General features: G+C 38.2%; 1 protein-coding gene across 5 annotated transcripts in view; it reads right to left on the minus strand.

The window, feature by feature from the left end:
• NUP35 (nucleoporin 35) overlaps window positions 1–26050 on the minus strand; it is a 429947-nt gene that overhangs the window by 375181 nt on the left and 28716 nt on the right. For 3 of the 5 annotated variants that reach the window (XR_007920340.2, XR_007920339.2, XR_011387210.1), the window contains exons 5-9: window positions 14408–14549; window positions 11121–11190; window positions 9565–9693; window positions 8454–8618; window positions 6763–6924 (exon numbers count right to left, since the gene is read on the minus strand). Coding sequence is in view for 2 of the 5 variants with exons in the window: in XM_070070497.1 (XP_069926598.1) it covers window positions 6847–6924; window positions 8454–8618; window positions 9565–9693; window positions 11121–11190; window positions 14408–14549 (584 nt within the window). In the remaining 3 variants the exon portion in view is untranslated. Of the gene's footprint in view, window positions 1–6267; window positions 6925–8453; window positions 8619–9564; window positions 9694–11120; window positions 11191–14407; window positions 14550–26050 lie in introns of those variants that run through there. The other 2 variants (XM_070070497.1, XM_002712326.4) reach the window with 1 other exon arrangement.

Below are 26050 nucleotides of genomic sequence, written 5' to 3' on the forward strand. Positions count from 1 at the left end.
AGTTTGCAAAAAACAACTGGAGTCCCCTGATTTTGATTTCTATAGGTAAAACCAATTTAATCAGAAAGAGCAATTCCAAGCACTCAGATACTGATACTGAGGAATGCTTTTCCCTAAAAGAAGAGGCAGGGCTAAGTGGAGAAATGCCTCATTCTAGGCAGGGACCAGAAAATGTAAATAAGATGTCCATACAGTATGTTGTAATAAAAAAACTGATCAAAAATTACTAAGGTCAAAGCTAAAAGGATAAGGAATTGACTTGTGCCAACAAAGAAGCTCCGAAAGTTGGTATGATTGGACCTTTCATATGTTTGTTTATCATAATGGACTGGAACCATCAAATCTGTTTTATCTCAAGAGTTCATAGGAAACAAAATTATTGGTCACTTGGGAATGAGAAAGCATGAAAGGGAACTCTAAAGCTTAAAAATCAAGTATTCTTTTTCCCCTAGGAATTATATCATTTGATCACAAAATATCAGAGCACTAGTGTCATTTTATAAAAACACTGTAAAATAGAATATTATATTTCTGTAAAAATTAACAAATTATCAAATTAACAGTTCATGAAATAACACAATACTACTAAAGACTCCAATAGATCAAATCAGAATTGGATCAAGCCTCTGGATCCAGCTGACAATGTGTACAATACAGGGGCAGAATAACATGCAGAATTGTGCCAAAAGTACACAATCAGCAAATCCTCAGTGTGGGAAACTCTACACTTCAGCTGACATTGCTTTCTCAACAAAATAAGGAAACAGAAAGAATACAGGGAGAACCTATAGAATTAAAAGAGAAAAGATACACATGAATTTTTAAGAGAAAAACTATATAGTCTATGAATTTACATTTGGAAAATATAATAAATTCATATTGTTTGTGGGGCAGAAGTCTGAGTTTGGAATGGGACACATGGAAAGAAATATTAAAATACTATTTCTTGATTACATAGTAGATATAAGGTTCATCAGCTATAATTTATTAAGCTATGTTTAATTTTGTATATGTTTTATCTATTCTGTAATTTGAATGTTTTTCTTAAAGTAGAAAGGGGAGAGCAACCACCAGGTATTGCTTGATTTTGAAAGATCAAGAGTGAATACATGGAAGATTGTCATCACCTGCTACACAGAAAAATCACAATCATTTGCTCAATTTCCAAAAATGTGTCAATTCTAAGACTAAAATGGGAGCCTTATTTTCAAAGGAAGGAAATTTGAATACCACAACAAGTATACATGGTACAATTCTCTCAAGTCTTCCTCATTTTTCAGAATAACTACACTAAAGAAGACAGGTATTTCAACATCCATGTATTAGATGAGTCTTGGTTGACATTGATAAAACAAAATGTTCATTGTTCTTGTAAGAGTGGGGCCAAAAGAAAACCAGGTGATAAATGGAGTCTTGCCCATATCTGTCTCAGAGTAGGCAAATCACAATAAAAGTCAAAGAAATCTTGATTATCTAGATATTCTGTAGGATATCATGCTGGTTCACTCCATCATATTCATTGAACCAGTAAGAAATAAGCAGCAAGAAGATTCTGGGAAGACTGTGGAGTAAGAAGTACCAAAAATCTGTCTCTCCAGATAAGAAACAACTGTGTTACATGAATTTGACATAGTAATCCCCCCTTATCATGGGAAATACAGATCCCCCGTAAATGCCTAAAACCACAGATAGTACCAAACTCTTTATAGTTTTTTTCTATAACATATTTATGATAGTTCAACTTATAAATTAGGCAGAGTGAGAGATTAATAAATAAATTAAATAATATACAATAAAAATTAGTTAAAATTTATGAATATTTCTGGGATTTCCCATTAAGCATTTTTGGACTGTGGCTCACTGCAAGTAAACTGAAACCACAGAGAGTAAAATCACAGATAAGTGGGACTGCTGGACATAAACTATTTTTAAAAATTGTGCCATCTATTGAAGGCTTAGAAGCTAATTTTGGTCAATTTCAGTCTGAGTCACTAAAATTGCAGGAAATACATTGATGGTTTAGTAGGGGTACTATAGTACAAATAACTATTTTGAAACACTGGAGTCTACTGAAGGCTTGCAACTTTTAGGAGAAGGCATGGAAGGCAATTTTGGTCTATTTTAGTTCCTTAGTACAGTAAGAGCTACCCATTCCTCACTACCAGCCTCATGGCAGGCAGCTGTGCCTGTATTTCTCAAACAAATTACAAACACTCTGTAAGAACAAGTGTGGACAAAAAAGAGGCCCTGTCCTCTTCATATCAAGGACCTGCATTCGGATCACTAACAACTACTTCTGATCACAGAATTTCAAAGAGGGAGTGGCTACTATTGTTGCACCTCCTCCTCTTGCACACAAGCCCCTTGTTTTCCAGATGATGTGACTTCTAGAAGGGGGAATTAAGGAGTAAGTACTCCTTTCCCCTCAATTTGTTTCTTCTTATCCTTTAGGAAGCCAAACATTAAAGACTGGGACATTCAACTACAACTGAAAACCCAAGGAAAATTATAAAGTGAACATGTATGCCCAGGAAAGGTGCAAACTCAAAAAAGTCCTGAGAAGAACTTCTGGCACTGAGAAAAAAGCAACCAACTTTGGGAAAGAGAAAAAACTGACTGCCAGAGTGTACACATTATAGATTCAAATGTCCATGTCTCAACAACAAAAAAAGAAATTACAAAGCATATAAAGACTGGAAAGCATGACCCACTCAAAGGAAACATAAATCAACAGAAGCTGTTACTGAAAAACACTAGATGGCAGATCTGCTAGACAAATATTTTAAAACAACTGTCTTAAATATACTCAAAAAAATAATGATGTGGAAGAAATTTTTTAAAAATGAAAGTTTCAGTAAATAGAGAACCTAAAAAGAAACCAAACAGAAACTCAAGATGGAAAGTACAAGTGAAATGAAAAACCTGCTAGAAAGATCTGAGCAGACAGAGTAATAAATAAGCATGAAGACAACAATGGAAATGATGAAGTTTGAGAAAGAAAGATTCAAGTAAAGTGAACAGAGCTTAAGAGACCTGTGGCGCATCATCAAGTGGACCAACATACACATTGTTCAAGTCCCATAAAAAGAGAAAGGGGCAGAGAGGATACTAAAGGAATAATGGTTGAAAATTTCCAAAATTTGATAAAAGTAAAAAACAGATGGTCTCTAATGTACAATGATTGGACATATGATTTTTCAACTTTCTTGTTTTTTGATTTGTATTTATTTGAAAGGTAGAGAGGGAGAGAAAAGAGAAAGAGACAGAAGATATCTTCCATCTACTGGTTCACTTCTCAAAAGCCTAAAAATACCAGAGCTGAACCAGGCCAAAGCCAGGAGTTCAGAACTCAACCCAGTTCACCCATGTGGGTGGTAAGGACTTAAGTTCTTGAGCCATGATCTGCTGTCTTGCAGAGTGCACATTATCAGGAAGCAGGAACTGGATATGGAGTACCTACAACCAGGTACTTCAAAATCAGTAAACACTCATTCCAGATGCTACGCCAAACAGCTGACCCTGAGTTTTCAACTTTATGATGATGCTAAAGCAATATGCATTCAACAGAAATCATATTTCAAATTTTAAAGTTTGATGTCTTCCCAAGCTTGTGATATAAACTATGATATTCTCTTGCAATGTTGGGCAATGGCAGAAACTGCAGCTCCCAGTCAGTCACACAATCTCCAAAGTAAATAATTGATATTCAAGTATACCGTGTTGCTAGGTTATGATGTTCAGTTAGATATTTTAAATAAATTTTCAACTTATAATGAGTTTACTAGGACATAGATCATCTGTAAGCTGAAGAGAATCTGTATAAACAAGAGCCCAACAAATTTCACAAAAGAGAAACTCAAACCCACATCCAGTCACAATAGTATCAACTTTTCAAAGACAAAGATCTTGAAAGCAGCAACAGATAACCAATTAATTGTATAGAAGAGAGTCTCTATAGAATTATCAGCAGATAGCTCATTAGAAACTGGAGGCAAGAAATAAACAGACTGATACAGTCAAAGGGCTAAAAAGAAAAAAACCCATCAAACGAAAATTCTGTATCTGGCAATACCATCCTTTACAAGTAGGAGGGTGGGACAGGCCTTGGCACAGAGGTTAAGATGCCATTCAGGATGCCCACATACCTGGTTTGAGTCCTAGCTCCACCACTTCCAAACCAGCTTGTTCCTTATGCCCTAGGAAGCATAAGATGATGGCTCAAGTACTTGCGTCCCTCCAATTCATATGGTAGAACTGGGTTGAGTTCTGGATTCAGACTGGCCCAACATAGCTTTTGTGGGCATTTGAGGAGTAAACTAGGAGATGGGAAATAAATTTCTCTCTCTTTTTCAAGTAAAAGTGAAAATAAATTTTAAAAAAATGAAAAGTTAAGATGTCTGCAGATAAACAAAAACTGAGTAGTCTGTTACCACTAGAGCTGCCTAGCAAGAAATATTCAAGAAAGCCACGCAGAATGGAATCAAAGAAACCAAGACAGTAACTCAAAGCAACAAGAATTAAAGATCTTAATAAGGGTTAAATACACAGGCAATTGTAAAAACGGGCACTGTAACAATCGTATGTAACTCCACCTTTTCTGTTCCACATGCCTGAAGACACTATGAATATATTTTTTAAATTATGCATCTAAAACCTAGTATTATTCTAATTTTGATTTATAAGCCTATATATTTTGTTTTCTTCATAATTTAAGGCTAATGTATGTAGAAGAATTTACCAAATCATTATGCTTTAGGGCACACAAAGTACAATGATGAATTTAGTAACTCCACAACTGAAACAGGTGGGGATAGTATTAAATGTAATAATCCCAATAATAAACAGAAAGAGCTATATATAGAACAGACACAAATGGAAATGAAAGAGGAATTTAAACATTTCACTATAAAACTCATAAAATACAAGAGTATTTTGTATGAAATGAACAAAAAAAATTATAAAACAAACAGCAAAATAACAGAAGCAAGTTTTAGGATATGGAATAAATGGTAAAAAAGAAAACAACTGTGGTAGCCAGTGCTGTGGCATAGTGGGTAAAGCCGCTACCTGCAGTGTCGACATCCCATAGACGCCGGTTCAAGTCCTGGATGCTCCACTTTCAATCAGGCACTCTACTATGGCGTGGGAAAGCAGTAGCTGATAGCCCAAGTCCTTGGACCCCTGCACCCAAGTGGAAGACTGGAAGGAAGCTCCTGGCTTCTCATCAACACAACTCCAGCTGTTGCAGCCATCAGGGAATGAACCAGCGGATAAAAGACTCCCTCCCTCCCTCCCTCCTCCTCTCTCTCTCTCTCTCTCTCTTTCCACCTCTGACTCTCTGCAACTCTTGCCTTTCAAATAAATAAATAAATCTTTAAAAAAGAAAAAGAAAAAGAAAGAGGCCGGCGCCCTGCCTCAATAGGCTAATCCTCTGCCTTGTGGTGCTGGCACACAGGGTTCTAGCCGGATTCTGTCCTGGTTGCCCCTCTTCCAGGCCAGCTCTCTGCTGTGGCCAGGGAGGGCAATGGAGGATGGCCCAAGTCCTTAGGCCCTGCACCCCATGGGAGACCAGGAGAAGCACCTGGCTCCTGCCTTCGGATCAGCGTGGTGCGCCGGCCGCAGCATGCTGGAGAGTGAACCAACGGCAAAGGAAGACCTTTCTCTCTGTCTCTCTCTCTCACTGTCCACTCTGCCTGTAGGAAGAGAAGAGAAGAGGAGAGAGGAGAGAGGAGAGAGGAGAGAGGAGAGAGGAGAGGAGAGAAGAGAGAAGAGAGAAGAGAGAAGAGAGAAGAGAGAAGAGAGAAGAGAGAAGAGGAGAGAAGAGAGAAGAGAAGAGAAGAGAGAAGAGAAAGAAAACAGCTGTGGACATAAGACATGGACACTCACAGGGCTCCGGAGTGGAGCAGAGAGGAAATTAATATAGATTTCAAAACATTTAAGAAACAAAACAACAAATTATATTGTGGGGCCCTAGTTCAGACTATGATTTGACCAAATGAATTGGATACTAGATATTAATATGTTACTAAATCTGCTAGATGAGATACATTATAATTATGTATAGAAATACTTTGATATATTCTCAACTATCTAAAGTAAAATGGTATCACATCTGAGATGTGACTTAAAATAAGAGACAAGCATCAAGTACTACAAAGCTTAACAGAAACTAGATTACAAATATATGGAGGTTCATGATGTATTTTCTCTATTTCAACTAACATTTAACACTTTTGTTAAATAACAAATCACTCCTTCAAAAAAATGTTCAAAACACATCATTGACAAAGTTTATTATCAAGAAATTTTAGTAGTAGAGTTTTTAAAAGAATGTTACAGCTTCAGGATACTGAAAAATGACAATCCATGACAGGACATATACAAAGATAATTAAAATATTAAATACGATCTAAATTAAAAGACCATAATTCAAATCTCTAATTGTAATCTTTGTGTCTTGGGAGAAACAGCTGCAGTTTCCCTTCATGAAATTCACTCCACCTTCTCAGAAGACTAAGAGACCTCATGACAAGTTTAATTATTTAATTTTCAGTGATCAATGCAGAGTTTCTTTGCTTAAGCATGCACTATCACAGAAAGCACAAAATCCTATTTATACGGATTTTTAGTTTTCTTCAAAATGTCTCGAGCAGCTTTTAGAGTGCAAGCTACAAATAGCCTTATCCTTTAAAAAAAAAAAAAGCTTCTAAAAGAAGTATGAGATAGATATCCAATACTGCCAAGAGTGGTTATATAACTAACCGAAGAAAACTGGCAGTACTCTGCTAACTCTGTTTTAATGTAGCAGCCTCCTCTTCAGTAGCTGATTTCTTAGTTCTTATTATACTACCAGCCGAACATGTACTCCATTGCTTTGGATACAAGACTTTCATCTTTTTTTGGCGTCTGTCTGTCAGAAATAACCTATCAAAAAAACACACATACACACAAAAAAACTGTTAGTTGATGATTTCTTCAGTGTCCTAGTCAATTCTAGAGTTAATGGCTAAATAAAAAGAGAAATATTAAAATGTATTTATAGCATTCAATTGTCTATTCTTAAAAACAATGTTATGCTTTCAAGAATAGCAAAATTAGGGGGTCGACACAGTGGCACAGCTGGTTGGTACCAGTTCAAGTCCCACCTGCTCAACTTCCAATCCAGCTTCTTGCTGATGCACCTGGGAAGGCAACAGAAGATGGCCCAGATACTTGGGTCCATACTACCCATGTGGGAGGACAGGATGGAGCTCCTAACTCCTGGCTTTGACCTGGACCAGATCTAGCTGTTGAAGCCATTCGGGGAGCAGAGCAGTAGATGGAGTACCTCTCTTCTCTGACTTTCCCTCTCTCTCTCTGACACTCTTTCAAATAAATGTTAAAAAAAAAAAAAAAAAAAAGAGAGAGAGAGAGAGAGAAAAGAGTAGTACAAATCATAAATCGTATTCCTTTGACAAAGCATCTGCTACTTAAGTTAGATATCTAACAAATATAACAAAAGCTGTAAGCAAATGGGGACTTTAAAATATCCGTAAAAAAAAAAAGAAAAAAAAATGTCCAGAACAGTCTCCAAATCACAAGGGAAATAAAAAACTGAACTAATACTACCGATCATACTTAAAGCACCAGGTGCTTTATGTACTATGTTTCAGGTTCTGTGTCAGAAACTGATTAAGTTCTAAACCCGAGGCTAATATTCAGTAAGAGACAATAAATACTGAATCACATAGTTCTACCATTCTTCAAGGAATATAATCAGCTTCTTTACATTTTCTTAAATTAAAATTTTTTTCTCTCTGAATAATGGGAGCTGATCACTTTCAATAACCAAAGCTACCACCACCTATGATGATACCATCAGATTTACTCATCAATTTAATAGTTTTAATGCCTGAGATGTAAACCACAAACATTCTATATATATGAATATACAACTAAGAAAAAACTGTAACTTTCAAAATATTTAAGAAATGATTTTTTTATCACTTCTCGGCCTTTTGGCTAAGATCAAGTGTGTGAAGAAATGATGATTATTTTTAATTCAAGATAACTCTTCAATGGCCAAGATTCTAACTTTAAAATAAGAAATTTGAGAAGTTTAAAGGTTTCATCAAGGCAACCACTTCCACTGTTAATAGCATACAGACCAATCCAGTGAAAAAGTTACAAATGCTATATACTCCACATTTAAAATACAACTTTTTCCTTTTTTTTTATCTTTTATTTAATAACTATAAATTTCAAAAGTCTAACTTTTGGATTACAGCAGTTTTTTCCCCCCAAACCACCCTCCCACCTGCATACCATCCCATCTCCTACTCCCTCTCCCATCTCATTCTTCATTAAGATTCATTTTTAATTATCTTTATATACAGTATATACTTAGTATATACTTAGTAAAGATTTCAACAGTTTGCATAAGGTACAACTTTTTCACACAATGCTTAAAATACCTGATAATCACTAGTAGAAGCTTTATATGCTGTAGCAAGAGGTCTCATGGTAGAAATTCTGGGAGTACTCCCAGGCTGTGTTGGTGTACCTAAGGTTTTGATTGGTGGTGTAAAGGCTAAAGATGGGGATGACAAGGCGTATCTGTCACTGTTTTCCATAACGCTCTGTGGAAACAAACAATTCCTTGTTTATAAGTGTAATACATAATTTACAAAAATACATCCAACTTAGCAAGAAAATTTTATCCCCTAGCCTCTGCAAACATCTGATGTACCATGGATAATAATACAACCAACAGTGACAACAAATTTTAAGAACAGCAACCATCTCTGCTATGTTCATTGGGTATATACCAGTTATCAACATAGAACCATTTCCCATTATTTACATAAAGAATGTTCACAATGATCTTTACAAGCCACAAAGAAAAGATTAAATTGTACTCATTATGGGACCGGCGCTGTGACGTAGCAGGTAAAGCCGCCACTTGCAGTGCCGGCATCACATATGGGAGCCAGGTCCCAGCTGCTCCACTTCCAATCCAGCTCTCTGCTATGGCCTGGGAAAGCAGTAAGACGGCCCAAGTCCTTCAGCCCCTGCACCCACGTGGGAGACCTGAAGAAGTTCCTGGCTCCTGGCTTCAGATCAGTGTAGCTCCGGCTATCGCGGCCATCTGAGGAGTGAACCAGTGGATGGAAGACCTCTCTCCCTCTCTCTGCCTCTCCTTCTCTCTCTGTATAACTCTTTTAAGTAAACAAATAAATCCTTAAAAAAAATTGTACTCATTCTTTATTAAGTATATCTAATTTTCAAACATTTTAAATAAAAAAGACTAACAAAAACCCATCTGAGCAGTGAACCAATGGATGGAAAATCTCTCTCTCTCTCTCTCTCTCCTCTTCTCTTCTCTGTCTCTCTGCCTTTCAAAAAATAAATAAATGTTACATAAATATCTGGCTATCAGAAAGATTACTTTAAATGTCATCACCAACTACAAAGAAAAAAGAAAAGGCACAATGAAGCCAAGTGATATAAACCATCAATGTCAATACTTAGTCTTGTGTTCTTCACATAAATAAAGCTATTTGGCTTACATCACCAATAACTTACTTTGTCTATACATGGCTTCACACCAATCATGATGGATTCTCCAAAAATTCTCCCATCTTTGCTTAAGGCTTTCCGGGCCTGCAGTTTAGATTGATAATGAATATGCATCCAATTTCCTGTGTTAGACATCTGCAAGAAATGAAGTGGTCTCTTAAAATACAAACATAAAAAATGTATACCTAGTGAACCCGACTGGAAAATAGAAACGTAAAAATAAAATTACATTTCCATTTTTTATTTGATGCCCTGTACAAAGTTGTACACTAGGGTTGAGCAAAAATCCTATGGAATAGTTTCAATAATTTCTACGTAGCTCTCAATGCTCTAAAATAAAAAACATATGGCAATATTCTCTGATACCAAAATAACTCTCCAAAGATAATTGTTTCTAATTAAAAGGGTATATCAATACTTCCTATAAATTTTTTAAAATTATAGTCACTAATCTGATTTTGTATAGCAGTTAACTAAGTCAATTCCTAGTAATCAAAAAAAAATTACTTATAACTTGTACTAAGTAATCTAATTAAGTAATTATTTTTTTTAAATATACAAGGTCCTAAAAACTCAAACTCAGGCACTTCTTCCTGTTCCTTTATCCCCAATAACATAAGATCAGGGTTGGCAGTTAGTCTAGTGGTCAAGACACCAATTAGGATGTTCACATCCCACACTGGATGCCTGGTTTTGATGTCCATCTCAGGCTCCTGACTCAAGCTTCTTGCTAATGCAGACCCCAGAAGGCAGTGGTGATGACTCAAGTGGGTTCCAGTCATCCATGTGGAAATTGTAGGTTGAGTTCTGGCTCCTGGCTTTAGCCTTGGCACAGCCCTGTTGCAGACATCTAGGGAGTAAATCATCAAATGGGAGATTTATCTTCCTCTTTCCCTCTCTCCCTCACTCAAGTGATTAATTTATTTTAAAAAACAAGTTCAGATTAAACACAGTAATATTTGATATAATTCATCATTTTAAAGAGTCTATAGGGTCAGGCGCTGTGGCACGGTAGGTTAATCCTCTGGCCTCCAATGCCAGCATTCCATTTGGGCGCCAGTTCGAGTACTGACTGTCCCTCTTTCAATCCAGGTCTCCGCTATGGCCTGGGAAAGCAATAGAAGATGGCCCAAGTCCTTGGGCCCCTGCACCCACGTGGGAGACCAGAAGCTTCTGGCTCTGGCTTCAGATCGGCTCAGCTCCAGTTGTTCCAACCATCTGGGGAGTGAACCAGGGAATGGAAGACCTTTCTCTCTGCCTCTCCCTCTCACTGTCTGTAACTCTAACTCTCAAATAAATTAGCAAAATCTTAAAAAAAAAAATAAGAATCCATAAACTATTTAGAAGTGGGAAGTGAATCCCAAAACTCTCAATCTTCTTCCTTATCTTGTCATTATCCCTTATTAATAAGCATGATGTAATTTTCAGCCTTCCAGACCAGAAGGACCCATTGTATCAAATCTCTAAATTTTTTTAAGTTTAGAAAAAACAGACAAAATTCAGAAGCGGTTTCCTTCAATTCATACTGAATTCATCTTGAATTGAAAAAGTGTAAGCCTTACCACATGTTTTAAGATATTTCCATATTGAGCAAACTGTAATAATATATAGGAAGCAGATGCTTGAGGAAATCTGAAAAAGAAAAAAAAGAATTGTCCAAACAAACCAGTCAACTGCCACTGTGAACAGGAATGCAAATTAACATTCTAATATGTGTTTAGATAAATTCATCCAACTGTCCAGAAAATTAATGGGAGATTCCTGATTGATTAACCAATTTTCTTCTTTATGGCCAAATGCTACCAATCACTCAAAAGCAATTGTGTTAGTCTTGACTCAAGATGTTCTCCAGCTCCAGGTTCTACTTTTGAGACCTCTAAAAACTCCCCTCACTACTATTATCATAGTTCTTCAAAAAGAATTTGAAACGTTCTTCAAATAGTTCTGTACATATTTTACAGCATGTTTACATTTAGGTATTCTATGGTTATTAAAAAGGAATTATAGGTTATAGAGTCATAACATTCTGCATTAAGCAGTATCTAAAAATTCTGAACTTTATCACTGAAAAAAAATTAAATTCAGCACCAATATCAATGATACAGAATCATCTGAAGGGATGGTTACCAAAATTTTAATAGCCATATATTTGTATGGGAAAATTCTAAGATTTTTACTTTCTTCCTTATGTTTTCATGACTTGAATATTTCAGAAGATATGATTACTTTTACAGTCCAAACAATAAAGTCTGAACAATTTACAAACATTAATAGCTGTCAACAGTCAAGAAAGATGTATCTAGAGGTTCTTTGGTCACTGACTTCAGTTAATCTAGGGCTCAGGTTAGAAAACTAAGCAAAAAATTCAGTCATAAAAATAAATAACTGGGGCTGGCAATGGTAGCACAACACATTTAGCCACTTCCTGTGATGCGCACATCCAGTTTTTAGTCCTGGCTGCTCCATTTCTGATACAGCTCCCAGCTAATGAACCTGGTAAAGCAGCAGAGGATGGCCCACGGAGGATAGTCTTGCTTGCACTCACATGGGAGACCCAGATGAAGCTCCTGACTCCTGGTTTTGGCCTGGTCCTGCCCTGGCCATTGCAGCCAATTAGGGGAATGAACTAGTGGATGGAAGGATGGAAGATCAAGTTTTGTCTCCCCTCTTTCTGTAACTCTTTCAAAAAAAAATTTTTTTAAAAAGCAAACACACTAAACACTAAATACAATCTATATGGATATTTGCTGCATTCAGAACAAGAATTCAATTATGCTTATGTAACTACAAATATGTTATTTTTCCAAATAACAATGTAAATGAGGCAAAATGTCTAAAAAGCAGAGGTTTAAAAAAAAAATAACGGAGGCGCCAGCACTGTGGCATAGCAGGTAGAATCACAGATTCAGTGCAGGAATCCCATGTGGGCGCCAGTTTGAGTCCTGGCTACTCCACTTCCAGTCCAGCTCTCTGCTATGGCCAGGGAAAGCAGAAAATGGCCCAAGTCCTTGGGCCCCTGCACCCACGTGGGAAGACCCCAAGGAAGTTCCTGACTCCCAGCTTCAGATCAGCGCAGCTCCAGCCAATGCGGCCAATTAGGGACTGAACCAGCAAATGGAAGACCTCTCTCTCTCTATGTAACTCTGACTTTATTTAAAAGCAATGTATATAATGTATTTATATAAGTATTTCCCTACAAATAAAATGAAATGTTTCATTCTTAAAGAATGCTTCAGTTCTCAAAATTAAGCTCACATAAAGGTTTACTAAAACATGAAAATAGCAAAAAAAAAAAAAAAAAAAAAAAAAGGAAGTGGCAGAATGTATATCTTACATATTAAAAAAGGGGTTGGCATTCTGGTGAAGACTTCTGCCTGAAACACCGGTATCCCATACGGGCTCCAAGACCAAAAATACACAAAAAACAAGTGGCAATCATGCCCTAAAGAAAAAAAATATAGCTGAGGACTAAAGTAGAGTAGAATATTTTTTTCCACAGTTTTTATGTATACATTTGAATTTTTACATTTTGAATACATAAAATGCACAAAATATTAACTGTGTGTTATTCTTCCTTCAATGAATCTAAGTGTTCTTTTTATATTTTTATTCCAAAAATAAATAAACCACACCAGTATTAGTTTGAAAAGTCAGAAGACCTGAGTTTTTAATCTAGTTATTAACTAGATATGAACTTCTGAACAAATAACTTGTTTATACCTCAGTTTCCTCATCTGTAAAATAAAAAGATTACATAATATTGTCTCTATAGTGTTTTAAAGTACTTTTTTGGCCACAAACAGCTATTCAAAATGCATCTGGAACTATAATCCTTTGTTTCTAATAATACATGATATTTGGTTAGAAAGTTTCATTCCCGAGGCCGGCGCTGTGTCACAGGGGGTTAAAGCCTTGGCCTGAGGAGCTGGCATCCCATAGGGGCGCCGGTTCTAGTACCGGCTGCTCCTTTTCCGATCCAGCTTTCTGCTGTGGCCTGGGATAGCAGTAGAAGATGGCCCAAGTCCTTGGGCCCCTGTACCCATGTGGGTGACTCTGAAGAAGCTCCTGGCTCCTGGTTTCAGAACAGCGCAGCTCCAGCCGTTGCAGCCAATTGGGCAGTTGTTGTTATTTTATATTTATTTATTTATTTATTGGACAAATAGAGTTAGACAATGAGAGAGAGACAGAGAGAAAGGTCTTCCTTCCGTTGGTTCACCCGCCAAGTGGCCACTACAGCTGGCACTACACCAATCTGAAGCCAAGAGCCAGGTGCTTCCTCCTGGTCTCCCATGCGGATGCAGGGGCCCAAGCACTTGGGCCATCCTCCACTGCACTCCTGGACCACAGCAGAGAGCTGGACTGGAAGAGGAGCAACCGGGACTAGAATCCGGCGCCCATGTGGGATGCCGGTGCCGCAGGCGGAGGATTAACCAAGTGAGCCACAGCGCAAGACCACCAACTGGGGAGTGAACCATCAGATGGAAGACCTCTCTCTGTTTCTATGTCTCTCTGTAACTCTGTCTTTCAAATAAATAAAATAAATCTTTAAAAAATAAAATAAAATAAATACTACACACAAATAGCAAAGCCTGGGTAATAATACACATGTTGAAGTATCAGGGTGTTATGTACTAATACCTACAACTTACTATGAAATCCATTAACAGAAAGTTGGATTGATGGACAAATAACACAAAAAGCAAATGCACCAAACTATTCACATCTGTACAATATAAGTGGTAGGTTTCTGCTGTGTAAATTCCTTTATTTTTTCTAAATGATAATATTTATTCTCAAATATTGAGGTGGAGGTATTTTTTAAAAAAGGTAAATGATTCAACAACCTTACCCAAACACAGTCACCCAAGTGTCATCGAGGTGATCTTCTGAAGTCAGAGAATCTCCTTGAGTATAAAAAGGATCCAACTGGGCAGGAGACAATGTTGTCTTTCGTGGCTGACCAATATTTGCTGGACTAAACATACTCTGTCCTATATTAGTATATTTAGTAAGTTAATTACCAATATAAATACTTGGTTTAAGTCAAAGATCTTAGTTTTAAATTAAAAAGTGTATTAAAAGTTGACAATTAAATAGCTCAAAATATACAACTGTGATCAAATGATAATTTCATAACCAAATAATGAGTCATAAAAATTGGGAAGTTTATGATTTTATAAATGTTGATTTTATTTTACATTATAAATTTGTTACATACTTTGTTAATTTCTGACTAACTGTATCAGAAGGACTCTCCCAATCAACCTCAAGAATTTCTGTTGGTTTCAACTTCCAAACCCACCACTTTCATCACAGCACCTCTGCCTTAAAAATATTCAGAAACTCCTCATTATATACAGACCAAAACCCAAATGCCTTAGCTACCTTAATATGGTTCCAACCTCATTTTTCCAGTACACCCTAAGCAATACACACTGCTTCCTAAGATGTGAATACAGCTTTCTTTTATTCAGATCATTCTATCTAAAATGCCTTATACTAGTGCTTTTTATCCTTCAGTGGCACTGCCAAGTAGTGAGTACTTCTTTGTGTAAAATGTGCTATGCTAAACAGTTTACATGGTTGTGTTTTTCTCACAGGTGCTATTCAATTAAGACCATTCATTTCTGAGGAATAGAGACTGTTTTTCCTTCTTTTTTTGTGGCAGTAATGATTCATTTGTTCAATTATTCATTTATTCAGCACTAATATGTACCAAGCATCATTCTAGGTATTGAAGACTTAATAGGATATTATAGAAAAAAAAGGATATAATAGTAAAAAAGTCAGTCAAAATGAAACACTCATGCTTAATAAGCCTAATTTCTGGAGCAGGAGAGATAAATAAGTAAATAACTAGTGTAGAGGAAAGCAAAGTCCTATTGAGAAAATAATAATAATAATAATAATAATAATAATAATGTAGAAGGGTTAAATGAAAATTCACAAAAAGTGCCTTTAATGGGAAAGACTGAAAGAGATGGGAAACAAAACATGTCGGTGACTCCAAAACTAAATATGAGATGGAGATGACAAAGTGCCAAGGTCTTAAAAAGGAAATGACCGGTATTGGATGAATACTAAGAAGGCCACTCTTCACACAGTGAGAGATCTCAAGTAAGAGCCAACATGAGAGTAGAGATCAGGAGGACTAATCTTGTAAGCCACTGTAAAGGATTTGGCTTCTCCTCAAGTGAGGTTCCCAACCAACAGAAAATTCTGAGCAACAGTGACCTAACAGCATTAAAATTTTGAAATGATAAGAGGTAGCAGCATTTTACTATGTGCTGATTATTATACTATTCTTTACATTTGTATTTTTATTTCTAACAAACCTATAAGGTAGGCTCCATTTAACAAATTAGGAAGCAGGAATATATTAAAAATCAACCAGAATGGAAGTTGGAATTCCAGTCCAGATCTTCAGAATCCAAAGCCTGAGCTCTTATTAAACAGCAACTTAGTTAACATTTATATTTACTTTAGCACAAGTACTTAAGAATGGTCCACAAATCTGATTCCCAAGACCCACTGATGAATTCAGCCAAATCAAAATTATTTTATGTGGCCAGTACTGTGGCATCACCATGCTAGCATCCTATATGGGCACTGGTTTGAGTCCTGGCTATCCTACTCCCAATCAAGCTCCCTGCTAATGCACCTGAGAAAGCATTACTTGAGCCTCAGACACCAATGTAAGAAACCCAAATGAGACTCCTGGCTCCTGGTTGGCTTAAGCCTGGCCCAGCCCCAGACATTGCAGCCATTTGGCAAGTGAGTCAGCTGATGGAAGATCTCCCTCCCTCCCTCCCTCCTTCTCTCTCTCTAACTCTACCTTTCAAGTAAAATAAATCTTAAAAAAAATTTCATAATTATGTATAGTCCATTTGTCCTTTTTTAAAGATTTATTTATTGGGGCCCGCAACTTGGCGTAGCTGGTGAACCCGGCGCCTGCAGTGCCGGCATCCCATATGGGCACTGGTTTGAATCCCAGCTGCTCCACTTCCCATTCAGCTCTATGCTATGGCCTGGGAAAGCAGTGGAAGATGGCCCAATTCCTTGGGTCCCCACACCCCCGTGGGTGACTCGGAAGAAGCTCCTGGCTCCTGGCTTCAGGTCGGCGCAGTTCTGGCCGTTGTGGCCAATTGAGAAGCGAACCAGCGGATAGAAGACCTCTCCCTCTCTCTCTCTCTCTCTCTCTGTCTCTTTCTCTCTCACTGTCTAACTCTGCCTGGCAAAAAAAAGAAAAAAAAGAAAGAAAGGCAGAGTTACAGAGAGGGAGAGAGAGAGGAGATTTTCCATTCGTTGGTTCATGCCCCAGATGGCCACAACGGCTGAAGTTGGACCAGTCCAAAGCCAGGAGCAAAGGGCTTCATCCAGGTCTCCCATGTGGGTGGAAGGGCCAAGCACTTGAGCCATCTTCCACTGCTTTCCCAGGCCATAGCAAAGAACTGGAAGTGGAGCAGCCAAGACTCAAGCTGGCACCCATATGGGAAGCCAGGGCTGCTTTACCTGCTATGCCACAGCATCGGCCCCTCATTTTTCACTCTTGCTCTCTAATGAATGTACAGTGGACTCTTCCTCTGACATGACTCAAAAGACTCAGGTTGAATGCAGAAGCAGATTCATGAGAACTCAGCTGCTATTTTATCAAGCAGATATTAAACAGATGTGAAAAGCATAAAACGTCATTTAGAAAAACCCTTTTTTTACAAATAGTTTTCACTTTAAAAAAGTTATTATTTGAAACAAGTTTTTTTTTAAATGAATTAACATAGACTTTAAGATTTCATTTTAATTTTTCTTTTTGAGGCGATAATATGAGGATCTACCATTATCTTTAAAAAGTTAGAGTATGTGCCTGTGTAACAACATACATCTATCTATCTTACCCAATGGTTCAATAACCTCTGGTACACTGGCCATTCCAGCCCACTACCAAACAGTTACATATTCCTCATGCTTAATACTGAAGACAACAAATTGACTGTGAGATACTGACTGCACTACAGGCCCAGGAGCAGTCACAGATAGATCCCAAGTTCAAAGCTGAATCCTAATAAATACTAGTCTGAAAAACACCATCAACACAGAAGCATGAGTGCACACACAGCACTTTCACCATAAGAAACCTGTATGTCAAACCAAAAGAAAACAAAATTTCAATGGTTTCCCTTCTTCAAGGGAGCAAGATGTTCTTGCATACCTGGGAAAAGCTAGTTCAAGGATAAATTCATCAAATTCACAGAAAAAATTTCATAATTTTTCTGCCAGAATTTTGAGATGGATGATCTTGAAATCCAGTTTAAGTATCTTTAGTTTAAAAAAAAAAAAACTATTTCTCATTTATGGCATGGCAATAGTATTATCTTCACTGACATTCATTTACATGTTAGTGAACAGTATGAATTCTGTAACTGTGAAAATGGCTCAATGAGACACCAGTGGTGTTACTGGTGACTGAAGTTAGATTCCTCAGAGACTAGCAACTATCACGGGGACTTTCACAACCTGTGTGCAAGGTGGCCTTGAGTCCCCAGCTTTCATTTGTAATACAATAAATATTAATAGCTAAAATACACATAAACAAAAGTTCTTTGGTTTTCAAATTCTAAAGACTGTAAAGAGGGTCATAAAACCCAAGTAGAGAACCACTATTCTCCAGGGTCATGCAGAAGATTCACATTCCACTTTTACTGATTTTCTGCTATCTACTTGCTCAATACATTCTAAATACAGTATACATGTACTGCCTTGTCATTTATCCTGAATTCCCAACAGACTTGAAAATCACACTAAATCATTCCAAAGTGTTTATGTTAAAATGGGTTTCTGAAAGTATGTTCTTAAGAAATAAAAATGATTCTCTACAGATAAAAGGAAAAAGCTATTATGGTAAAGTTTTTATAAAAAGCTATATACTATATTATCCTAATGGGAGATTTATAATGCATGGAACCGTGGCAAAAACTGTAAGAGATCATCTAGCAAGGAAATCTTTATGACCTCATCCAACTCAAAATTTCCCATTTACAACTTAACCACATTTTACCCTCATAAAACACATATGTTGCTAATACTGATCTTATGTCAAAAACCTCCTTATAAGTTCAGAAGAATTCACAGGAACAAAACCTATTAGGAAATGAATAAAAAAGCCACTATTCAAATCCAAAGCTGAGGTGCAAAAAAGGCTGCCAACTGAGTTTTAATTTCCTATTTATGAATAGAAAATGATTTCCTGAGAGCCATAAAGAGGTTTAACAAACAAGTTATACTAAACGGCCAGATACAATGACACATTATTAATCAATCACAAAGAAGAACCAGAAAGTCAAATTACCCAACATTTTCATAATACATAAAAGGTCAAAGTAAATTTTAAAACAAACAGCCAAACAAAACTGTCTCAATGGTCCCCAAAAATCTATTTGGGGAGATTATTTTATTCTATTTCCTTACATTCCAACTGCTACTGAATCACAATAATCACATCTTTAACATAAAACAGGGGGAAATGCAGCACCATATGTTGCTTTTTTGGAAGGTAACAAGTATTATGTTAGGAGGCACCCAGAACTGGATTGATCTGGATGACAGAAAGGTAATATTGCTAGCCCTGAACCATTTACCACCACAGACAGCATCATATAGTAGAAAGAGAATAATTATTTTCTAAGATTTACTTATTGGAGCCAGTGTGATCTGGTGTAGTAGGCTAGGCCTCCACCTGAGGCGCTAGCATCTGATATGAGCACCTGTTAAGTGTCCCAGCTGCTCCTCTTCCAAACCAGCTCTCTTGCTTGTGCCCTGGGAAAATAAGAGGAGGATGGCCCAACTGCTTGAGTTCCTGCACCCTCTGGGGAAGCCCAGAGGAAGCTGCTGACTCCTGGCTTCCAATCGGCCCAGCTCCAGGCTGTGATGGCCATTTGGGGAGTGAACCAGCAGATGGAAGGCCTTTCTCTCTATCTCTCCGTCTGTCTATAACACTACCTCTCAAATACATAAATAATTTTTAAAAGAAAAGACTAATGCTATACACAAATTTTCTTAAAAAAAAGAATTTAAAATGTTTAAAAAATTTTATTTATTTGAAAGTCAGAATTACAGAGAGAGAGGGAAAGAGAGAGATATCATGCATCTACTGGTTCACTCCCCAAATGGTTGCAATGGCCAGGGCTGGGCCAGGCTGAAGCTAGGAGCCAGGAGCTTCATCCAGGTCTCCCATTTGGGTGCAGGGGCCATTTGGGCATACTCTGCTGTGTTCCCAGGCACAATAGCAGGAAGCTAGATGGAAGTGGATGGAAAGTGGAATAGCACCCATATGGGATCCCGGCACTGCAGACAGCACCTTAACCCACTGTGCCACAGTGCTGCCCCAATAATAAATTTTGTAATTTGTTAATGTTGGAATTCTATTAACTGCTGTCAAAATTAGAGCACATTATTGAGCCTCACTTCCCAAATATAACAACAGAACAATAAAAACAAAGATAACATTAATGATGATGACTGCTGGCATGTGTTGAAAACTTATGGTATTATACAAGATGCTAATTTAGGTACTTTACATGTATTTATGTTTAACAGAGCTGTAAATTCAGTAAAACAGACACTACCATTTTCATTTTGTGTATGAAGAATGCAAGGCATAATAGCTGGAGATGAAGTGAGAGAGAATGTTTACAGGATTCAGTGTTACTTCTCCTTAGTTATTATATCTAATTATATCTAATAAATCTTTAACATAAAAACTTACCTGTTACTCTAAGAATCAAATATGAGAGTATATAAGACAAAAATTCACAAAGGTTGACCGTGTTAACAGTATATAACTTTACAATGATATAAATGAGGACTCTGATACAATTATATTTGACATCAACAGCACAAATACAAGCATAGAGGCAAGCCTACAAGATTTCCAGAAATGATGTTCATCTCTTTCCTCCCAACAACATCAAAACAAAGCTAAACAGGATCAAAAGTTAAAATTGCCGGTCGGCGCCATGGCTCAATAGGCTAATCCTCCACCTTGCGGCACCGGCACACCGGGTTCTAGTCCCAGTTGGGGTGCCAGATTCTGTCCCGGTTGCCCCTCTTCCAGGCCAGTTCTCTGCTGTGGCCTGGGAGTGCAGTGGAGGATGGCCCAAGTCCTTGGGCCCTGCACCCCATGGGAAACCAAGAGAAGCACCTGGCTCCTGCCATGGGATCAGCACCTTGCGCCGGCTGCAGCACGCCGGCCGCAGCAGCCATTGGAGGGTGAACCAACGGCAAAGGAAGACCTTTCTCTCTGTCTCTCTCTCACTGTCCACTCTGCCTGTCAAAAATTTGAAAAAAAAAAAAAAAAAAAAGGTTAAAATTGCCAAGTAAAAATTACAATACAACAATGTGATCCTGACTGAAGAGAAAAATATGGTCACCTAAGGATTTCAAAAAATCTTCTTCAAAAAAACTTTTATATATGCATATATATAAATATATATAAATATGTATATTTATTTATATTATATATATTATATATATTTATCTCCAGTCACTAGACTTGTCTGTACTCAAGATTAGAAACCAGAGCTAATCTAAATTAACCTACTAACCTAACTATTCCCTCAGGAAAGATATGTTTCGGATCACCTCAGGTCCACTAGGTTTATCAAAGAACCTAGAGCAGCCCCTCCTTTATCTGTGAAGGATACATTCCAGGACTCCCATTGATTGCCTAAAACCACAGATAGTACGGCACCACAAATTTAGCACTTAAAAATCCACTGTTGAGGGGCTGGGGCTGTGGCAGGTAAAGCCACACCTACAGTGCCGGCATCCCACATGGGCACCAGTTCGAGACCCAGCTGCTCCAACTCCGATCCACCTCCCTTTTAATATGCCTGGGAAAGCAGCAAAAGATGGCACAAGTCCTTGGGGCCCTTGGACTCACATGGGAGACTCAGATGAACCTCCTGGCTCCTGCCTTCAGCCTGGCCCACACCAGCCATTGCAGCCATTTGGGGAGTGAACTAGTGGATGGAAGACATCTCTCTTTCTCTCTCTCTCTCCCTCCCTCCCTCTCTCTTCTTCTGCTTCTCCTTCTCTGTAACTCTGATTCTCAAATAAATAAACAAATAAATCTTTAAAAACAAATGCACTGTCGCTGTAACATTTTTTGTGGTTTGAGGTGTGACAACAAAACTAACACAAATTTCTTTTCCCTTCTTCACAATTTAACAGAAGATTCATTCTTGCCCTAGAGTGAATATAGGCAACCTCAGCATACAATTTTATTCTTCCCTTATTAAGTTGAAAAGTTTCACTTTTCATGTAATGGAAGTACTTTTTCTCCACATCCTTTTGGCATATCCAAATTGCCAGCATCACTACTCTTGTGCTTTAGGGCCATTGTTAACTATAATAAAGATTACTTGAACACAAGCAACATGAAACCACAACAGTAGACCTTATGGCCAAAATGGCTTCTAAGCGCCTAATGGATGGGTAGCATATACAGAGTGAATACAACGGACAAGCAGATGACTGTTGGGAGAGATTCGAGCAGGGACAGTGGGAGACTCCACCACACCGTTCAGAGCAACACAATTTAGAATTTCCAAATTATTTATCTCTGGAATTTTCCATTTAATAATGTTGCACCTTGGTTGACTATGGGTAACTGAAACTGTGGAAAAGTGAAGCCACAGGGAAGGAGAGACACAAAGTGGTCTACTGTTTTTAAACTAGAACACTGTTTAATCTAGAACCCTACTAGAAAACTACTTCTGTTTACATTCAAATAGGAATCAAATAACCAACCTAAAATACAATTTACCAGACTGAAAGTTTGAGAAGCCAATCTTCAAATGTTCCTTACAAAAGCAATCAAGCAAATGAAGATACGCAACAATTACTAACTCTAGAGAAAAGAATGGAATCCCAACATATTAAATGACTGTCTTATAGAATTATCAGACTTTCAAAACTGAGCTTCAGTTTATCACTGATGTCACACATAAGAGTGTTAGTTGTTAAATTAACAACAAGAGTCACTGTGCCCTTACCTCCCATGCAGGACCTCTGTCCTCAATGAGTTGTATTATGTGAATTAACTATAAAACTTGTTCGCGGGGCCAGTGCTGTGGCTCACTTGGTTAATCCTCCACCTGCGGCGCCAGCATCCCATATGGGCACTGGGTGCTAGTCTCGGTTGCTCCTCTTCCAGTCCAGCTCTCTGCCGTGGCCCGGGAGGGCAGTGGAGGATGGCCCAAGTGCTTGGGCCACTGCACCCGCATCGGAGAGTGGAAAGAAGCACCTGGCTCCTGGCTTCAGATCGGCGCAGCTCCGGCCGTAGCGGCCATTTGGGGAGTGAACCAACAGAAGGAAGACCTTTCTCTCTCTCTCTCTCTCTCTCACTGTCTATAACTCTACCTGTCAAATAAATAAAACTTGTTATCAAACAGTTTGTGTGTGTGTGTGTCTATGCAAATTGTTGAAATCTTTACTTAGTATAGAGTTGATCTTCTCTGTATAAAGTTAATTGAAAAGGAATCTTATTGGAAAATGGGACTGGGAATGGGAGAGGGAGGGAGTGAGGGAGCAGGAGACAGGGTGGGAGTAGGGGTGGGAGGGCAGGTATGGTGGGAAGAATCACTATATTCCTAAAGTTTTCTTATGAAATTTATACTCCTTTAATAAAAGGTTTCTTGGGGAACAAAAAAACTGAGTTCAAGTTTAATTAAAAAAAGACAATATAAAGTAATGCTAAACTAAATACACACCAAGAAACAATTATTCTCTTTGCTCATCAGCACAGATACATTTAATAGGCATAGCATATTTCCAAAATAAAGATAATTTAAAATGAAACACCCATATTGACAAGTGTCATAAGCATGTTTTAAAAATATCTGCTTATTTTTCACCTCTCACTTCAGGAAATAAACAAAAATACACACTTACAAAAAAAAAAAAAAAAAAAAAAAAAGATACCCTTGGGGCCAGCACTATGGCATAGCAGGTATGCTGCTGCCTGTAATGCTGGCACTCCATGAGCACTGGTTCAAGTCACAGTTGCTCCATTTCCAATCCAGCTCCCTGCTAATGTGCCTGGAAAAACGGCAGAAGGTAACCCAAGTGCACCTATGTGAGAGACCAGGAAAAAACTCCTGGCTTCGGCCTGGCCCAGCCCTGGCAACCGCAGTCATTTGGGAAGTGAACCAGCAAATGGAAGATCTCTCTCTCCCTTTCTGTATCTCTTCCTTTCAAATAAATAAAATAAATCCAAAATAAAGCCCTTAAATAAAGTTTGTTCTTGTTATAAAGACAAGCCAAAGATAGTAAATGGAATCTGAAACCAATTCAAATTTTGATGTTCTGTATTATGATTACGAAGGTACAATTTATTTATGCTACATCAAGTAATAACCTTCAAGCAAGAAATTAAATGAAGGTTCAAACTGGGACAACCACTATATAACCTTTAAAAATCAAACGAATCAAAATTAAATCTGGAACGAATAAGCAATTCAACTTTTACCCTGTCAACTACTCTGAAAAACATAATTACTTACACATAATATAAAACTATTTACATAACTTCAGCATAATTGCCCCCTACCTAGTTAATCTTTAATTGCTCCACTGATTTTACTTCCTTTCAATCAGACTTTGGGTACCCACACACTATGCTTTATAAGATGAAAATAAAACGTGCCTATCAAACCACATCAAATTGAACTGTAACGTGTCTCCCTTGGTAAATCACTATTCAAACATTCTTTGTTAGATTAAAGTAGAGGGCAAAGACCTAATTACTCTTTATGAAAATGTCTTCAACTAAAGCACAGAATTTAATCAAAACAGACCACTAACTTATATAAAAACAAAAGGAGGTAAAAAAGGGAACAGCACATTTGAAACATATATATGGCAAATGAAACTTGGCAAAAAGAGGTTCTTAACAGTGTTATGTTACTTTCTTACCATAAAACAAAATAGCACACCTAATGATCAAGAATATGGCCTCAGTCCAATACTAGGTATTGGTCTTTGGTTTCTGGAAAGTAACCTCTAAACCCTGGCAATTTCCCCAGCAGTAAGTTATCTTTCATATTCAGGACAGCCCCTCAGATTAGACTGCACACTTTATGCTAATCAAGTGAGTGATGGTGGAGGTTGAGAATTCCAGAAAAATCAACTTAGTGATAAAAAAGCTGGAGTTTCTGAACGATCATCCAGCCTCTAGGGAAAAGAAGAGGACTACAGATGGAATCCAGTCACACAATCAATAATCAATCATATCTGCACAATGAAATTCCAGACACAGAAAAAAACTCCGAACACAGAAGCCCCAGTGAACCTCTCTACCTGGTAATATTCTACATCATCAGAGCCAGCAGTAAAAGCTGCCGCCTGCAATGCCGGCATCCCATATGGGCGCCAGTTCGAGACCCAGCTGCTCCACTTCCGATCTTGCTCTCTGCTGTGGTTTAGGAAAGCAGAAGATGGACCAAGTCCTCTGGCCCCTGCACCCGCATGGAAGACCCAGAAGAAGCTCCTGGCTTTGGATCAGCCCAGCTCTGGCTGTTGCAGCCATTTGCGGAGTGAATGAGCAGACAGAAGACCTTTTTCTCTCTTTCTGCCTCTCCTTCTCTCTCTGGGTAACTCTGACTTTCAAATAAATAAATAAATATTTTAAAAACAAAAAAATTGGCCGGCGCCACGGCTCACTAGGCTAATCCTCCACCTGCGGCGCCGACACCCCAAGTTCTAGTCCTGGTTGGGGCGCCATATTCTGTCCCGGTTGCCCCTCTTCCAGGCCAGCTCTCTGCTGTGGCCCAGGAGTGCAGTGGGGGATGGCCCAAGTGCTTGGGCCCTGCACCCACATGGGAGACCAGGAGGAAGCACCTGGCACCTGGCTTCACACCGGCCGTGGCGGCCATTTTGCGGGGGTGAACCAACGGAAGGAAGACCTTTCTCTCTGTCTCTCTCTCACTGGCTAACTCTGCCTGTCAAAAAAAAAAAAAAAAAAAAAAAAAATTCTACATCATCAATACTGGAAGGATAATATTTCCTTCAATAATAGAACGAAAACTTTGTACGTGGACCCCTCTCATACTTTGTCCCATTTGTCTTTTCCTTTGGCTAGTTCTAATATGTATCCTTTTGATGTTAAAATTGTAATAACTGGGATTGTACTTCCAGTGGGTTCTGTAAGTCTTTCTAGAAAATTATCAAACTTTATAGTAGTCTTGGAAAGCCCCAAATTTACAGTCAGCTAATCTAAACTGAAGGATGGGGACCAGGACCGTGGCACAGTAAGTTAATCCTTCACCTGCAGCACTGGCATCCCATATGAGTGCCAGTTCTAGTCCCAGCTGCTCCTCTTCCAACCCAGCTCTCTGCTGTGGCCTGGGAAAGCAGTAGAAGATGGCCCAAGTGTCTGGGCCCCTGCACCCGCATGGGAGACCAGGAAGAGACACCTGGCTTCTGGCTTCCGATAGGC

Source organism: Oryctolagus cuniculus, chromosome 3 (assembly GCF_964237555.1).
Source record: "Oryctolagus cuniculus chromosome 3, mOryCun1.1, whole genome shotgun sequence".
NCBI lineage: Eukaryota > Metazoa > Chordata > Mammalia > Lagomorpha > Leporidae > Oryctolagus > Oryctolagus cuniculus.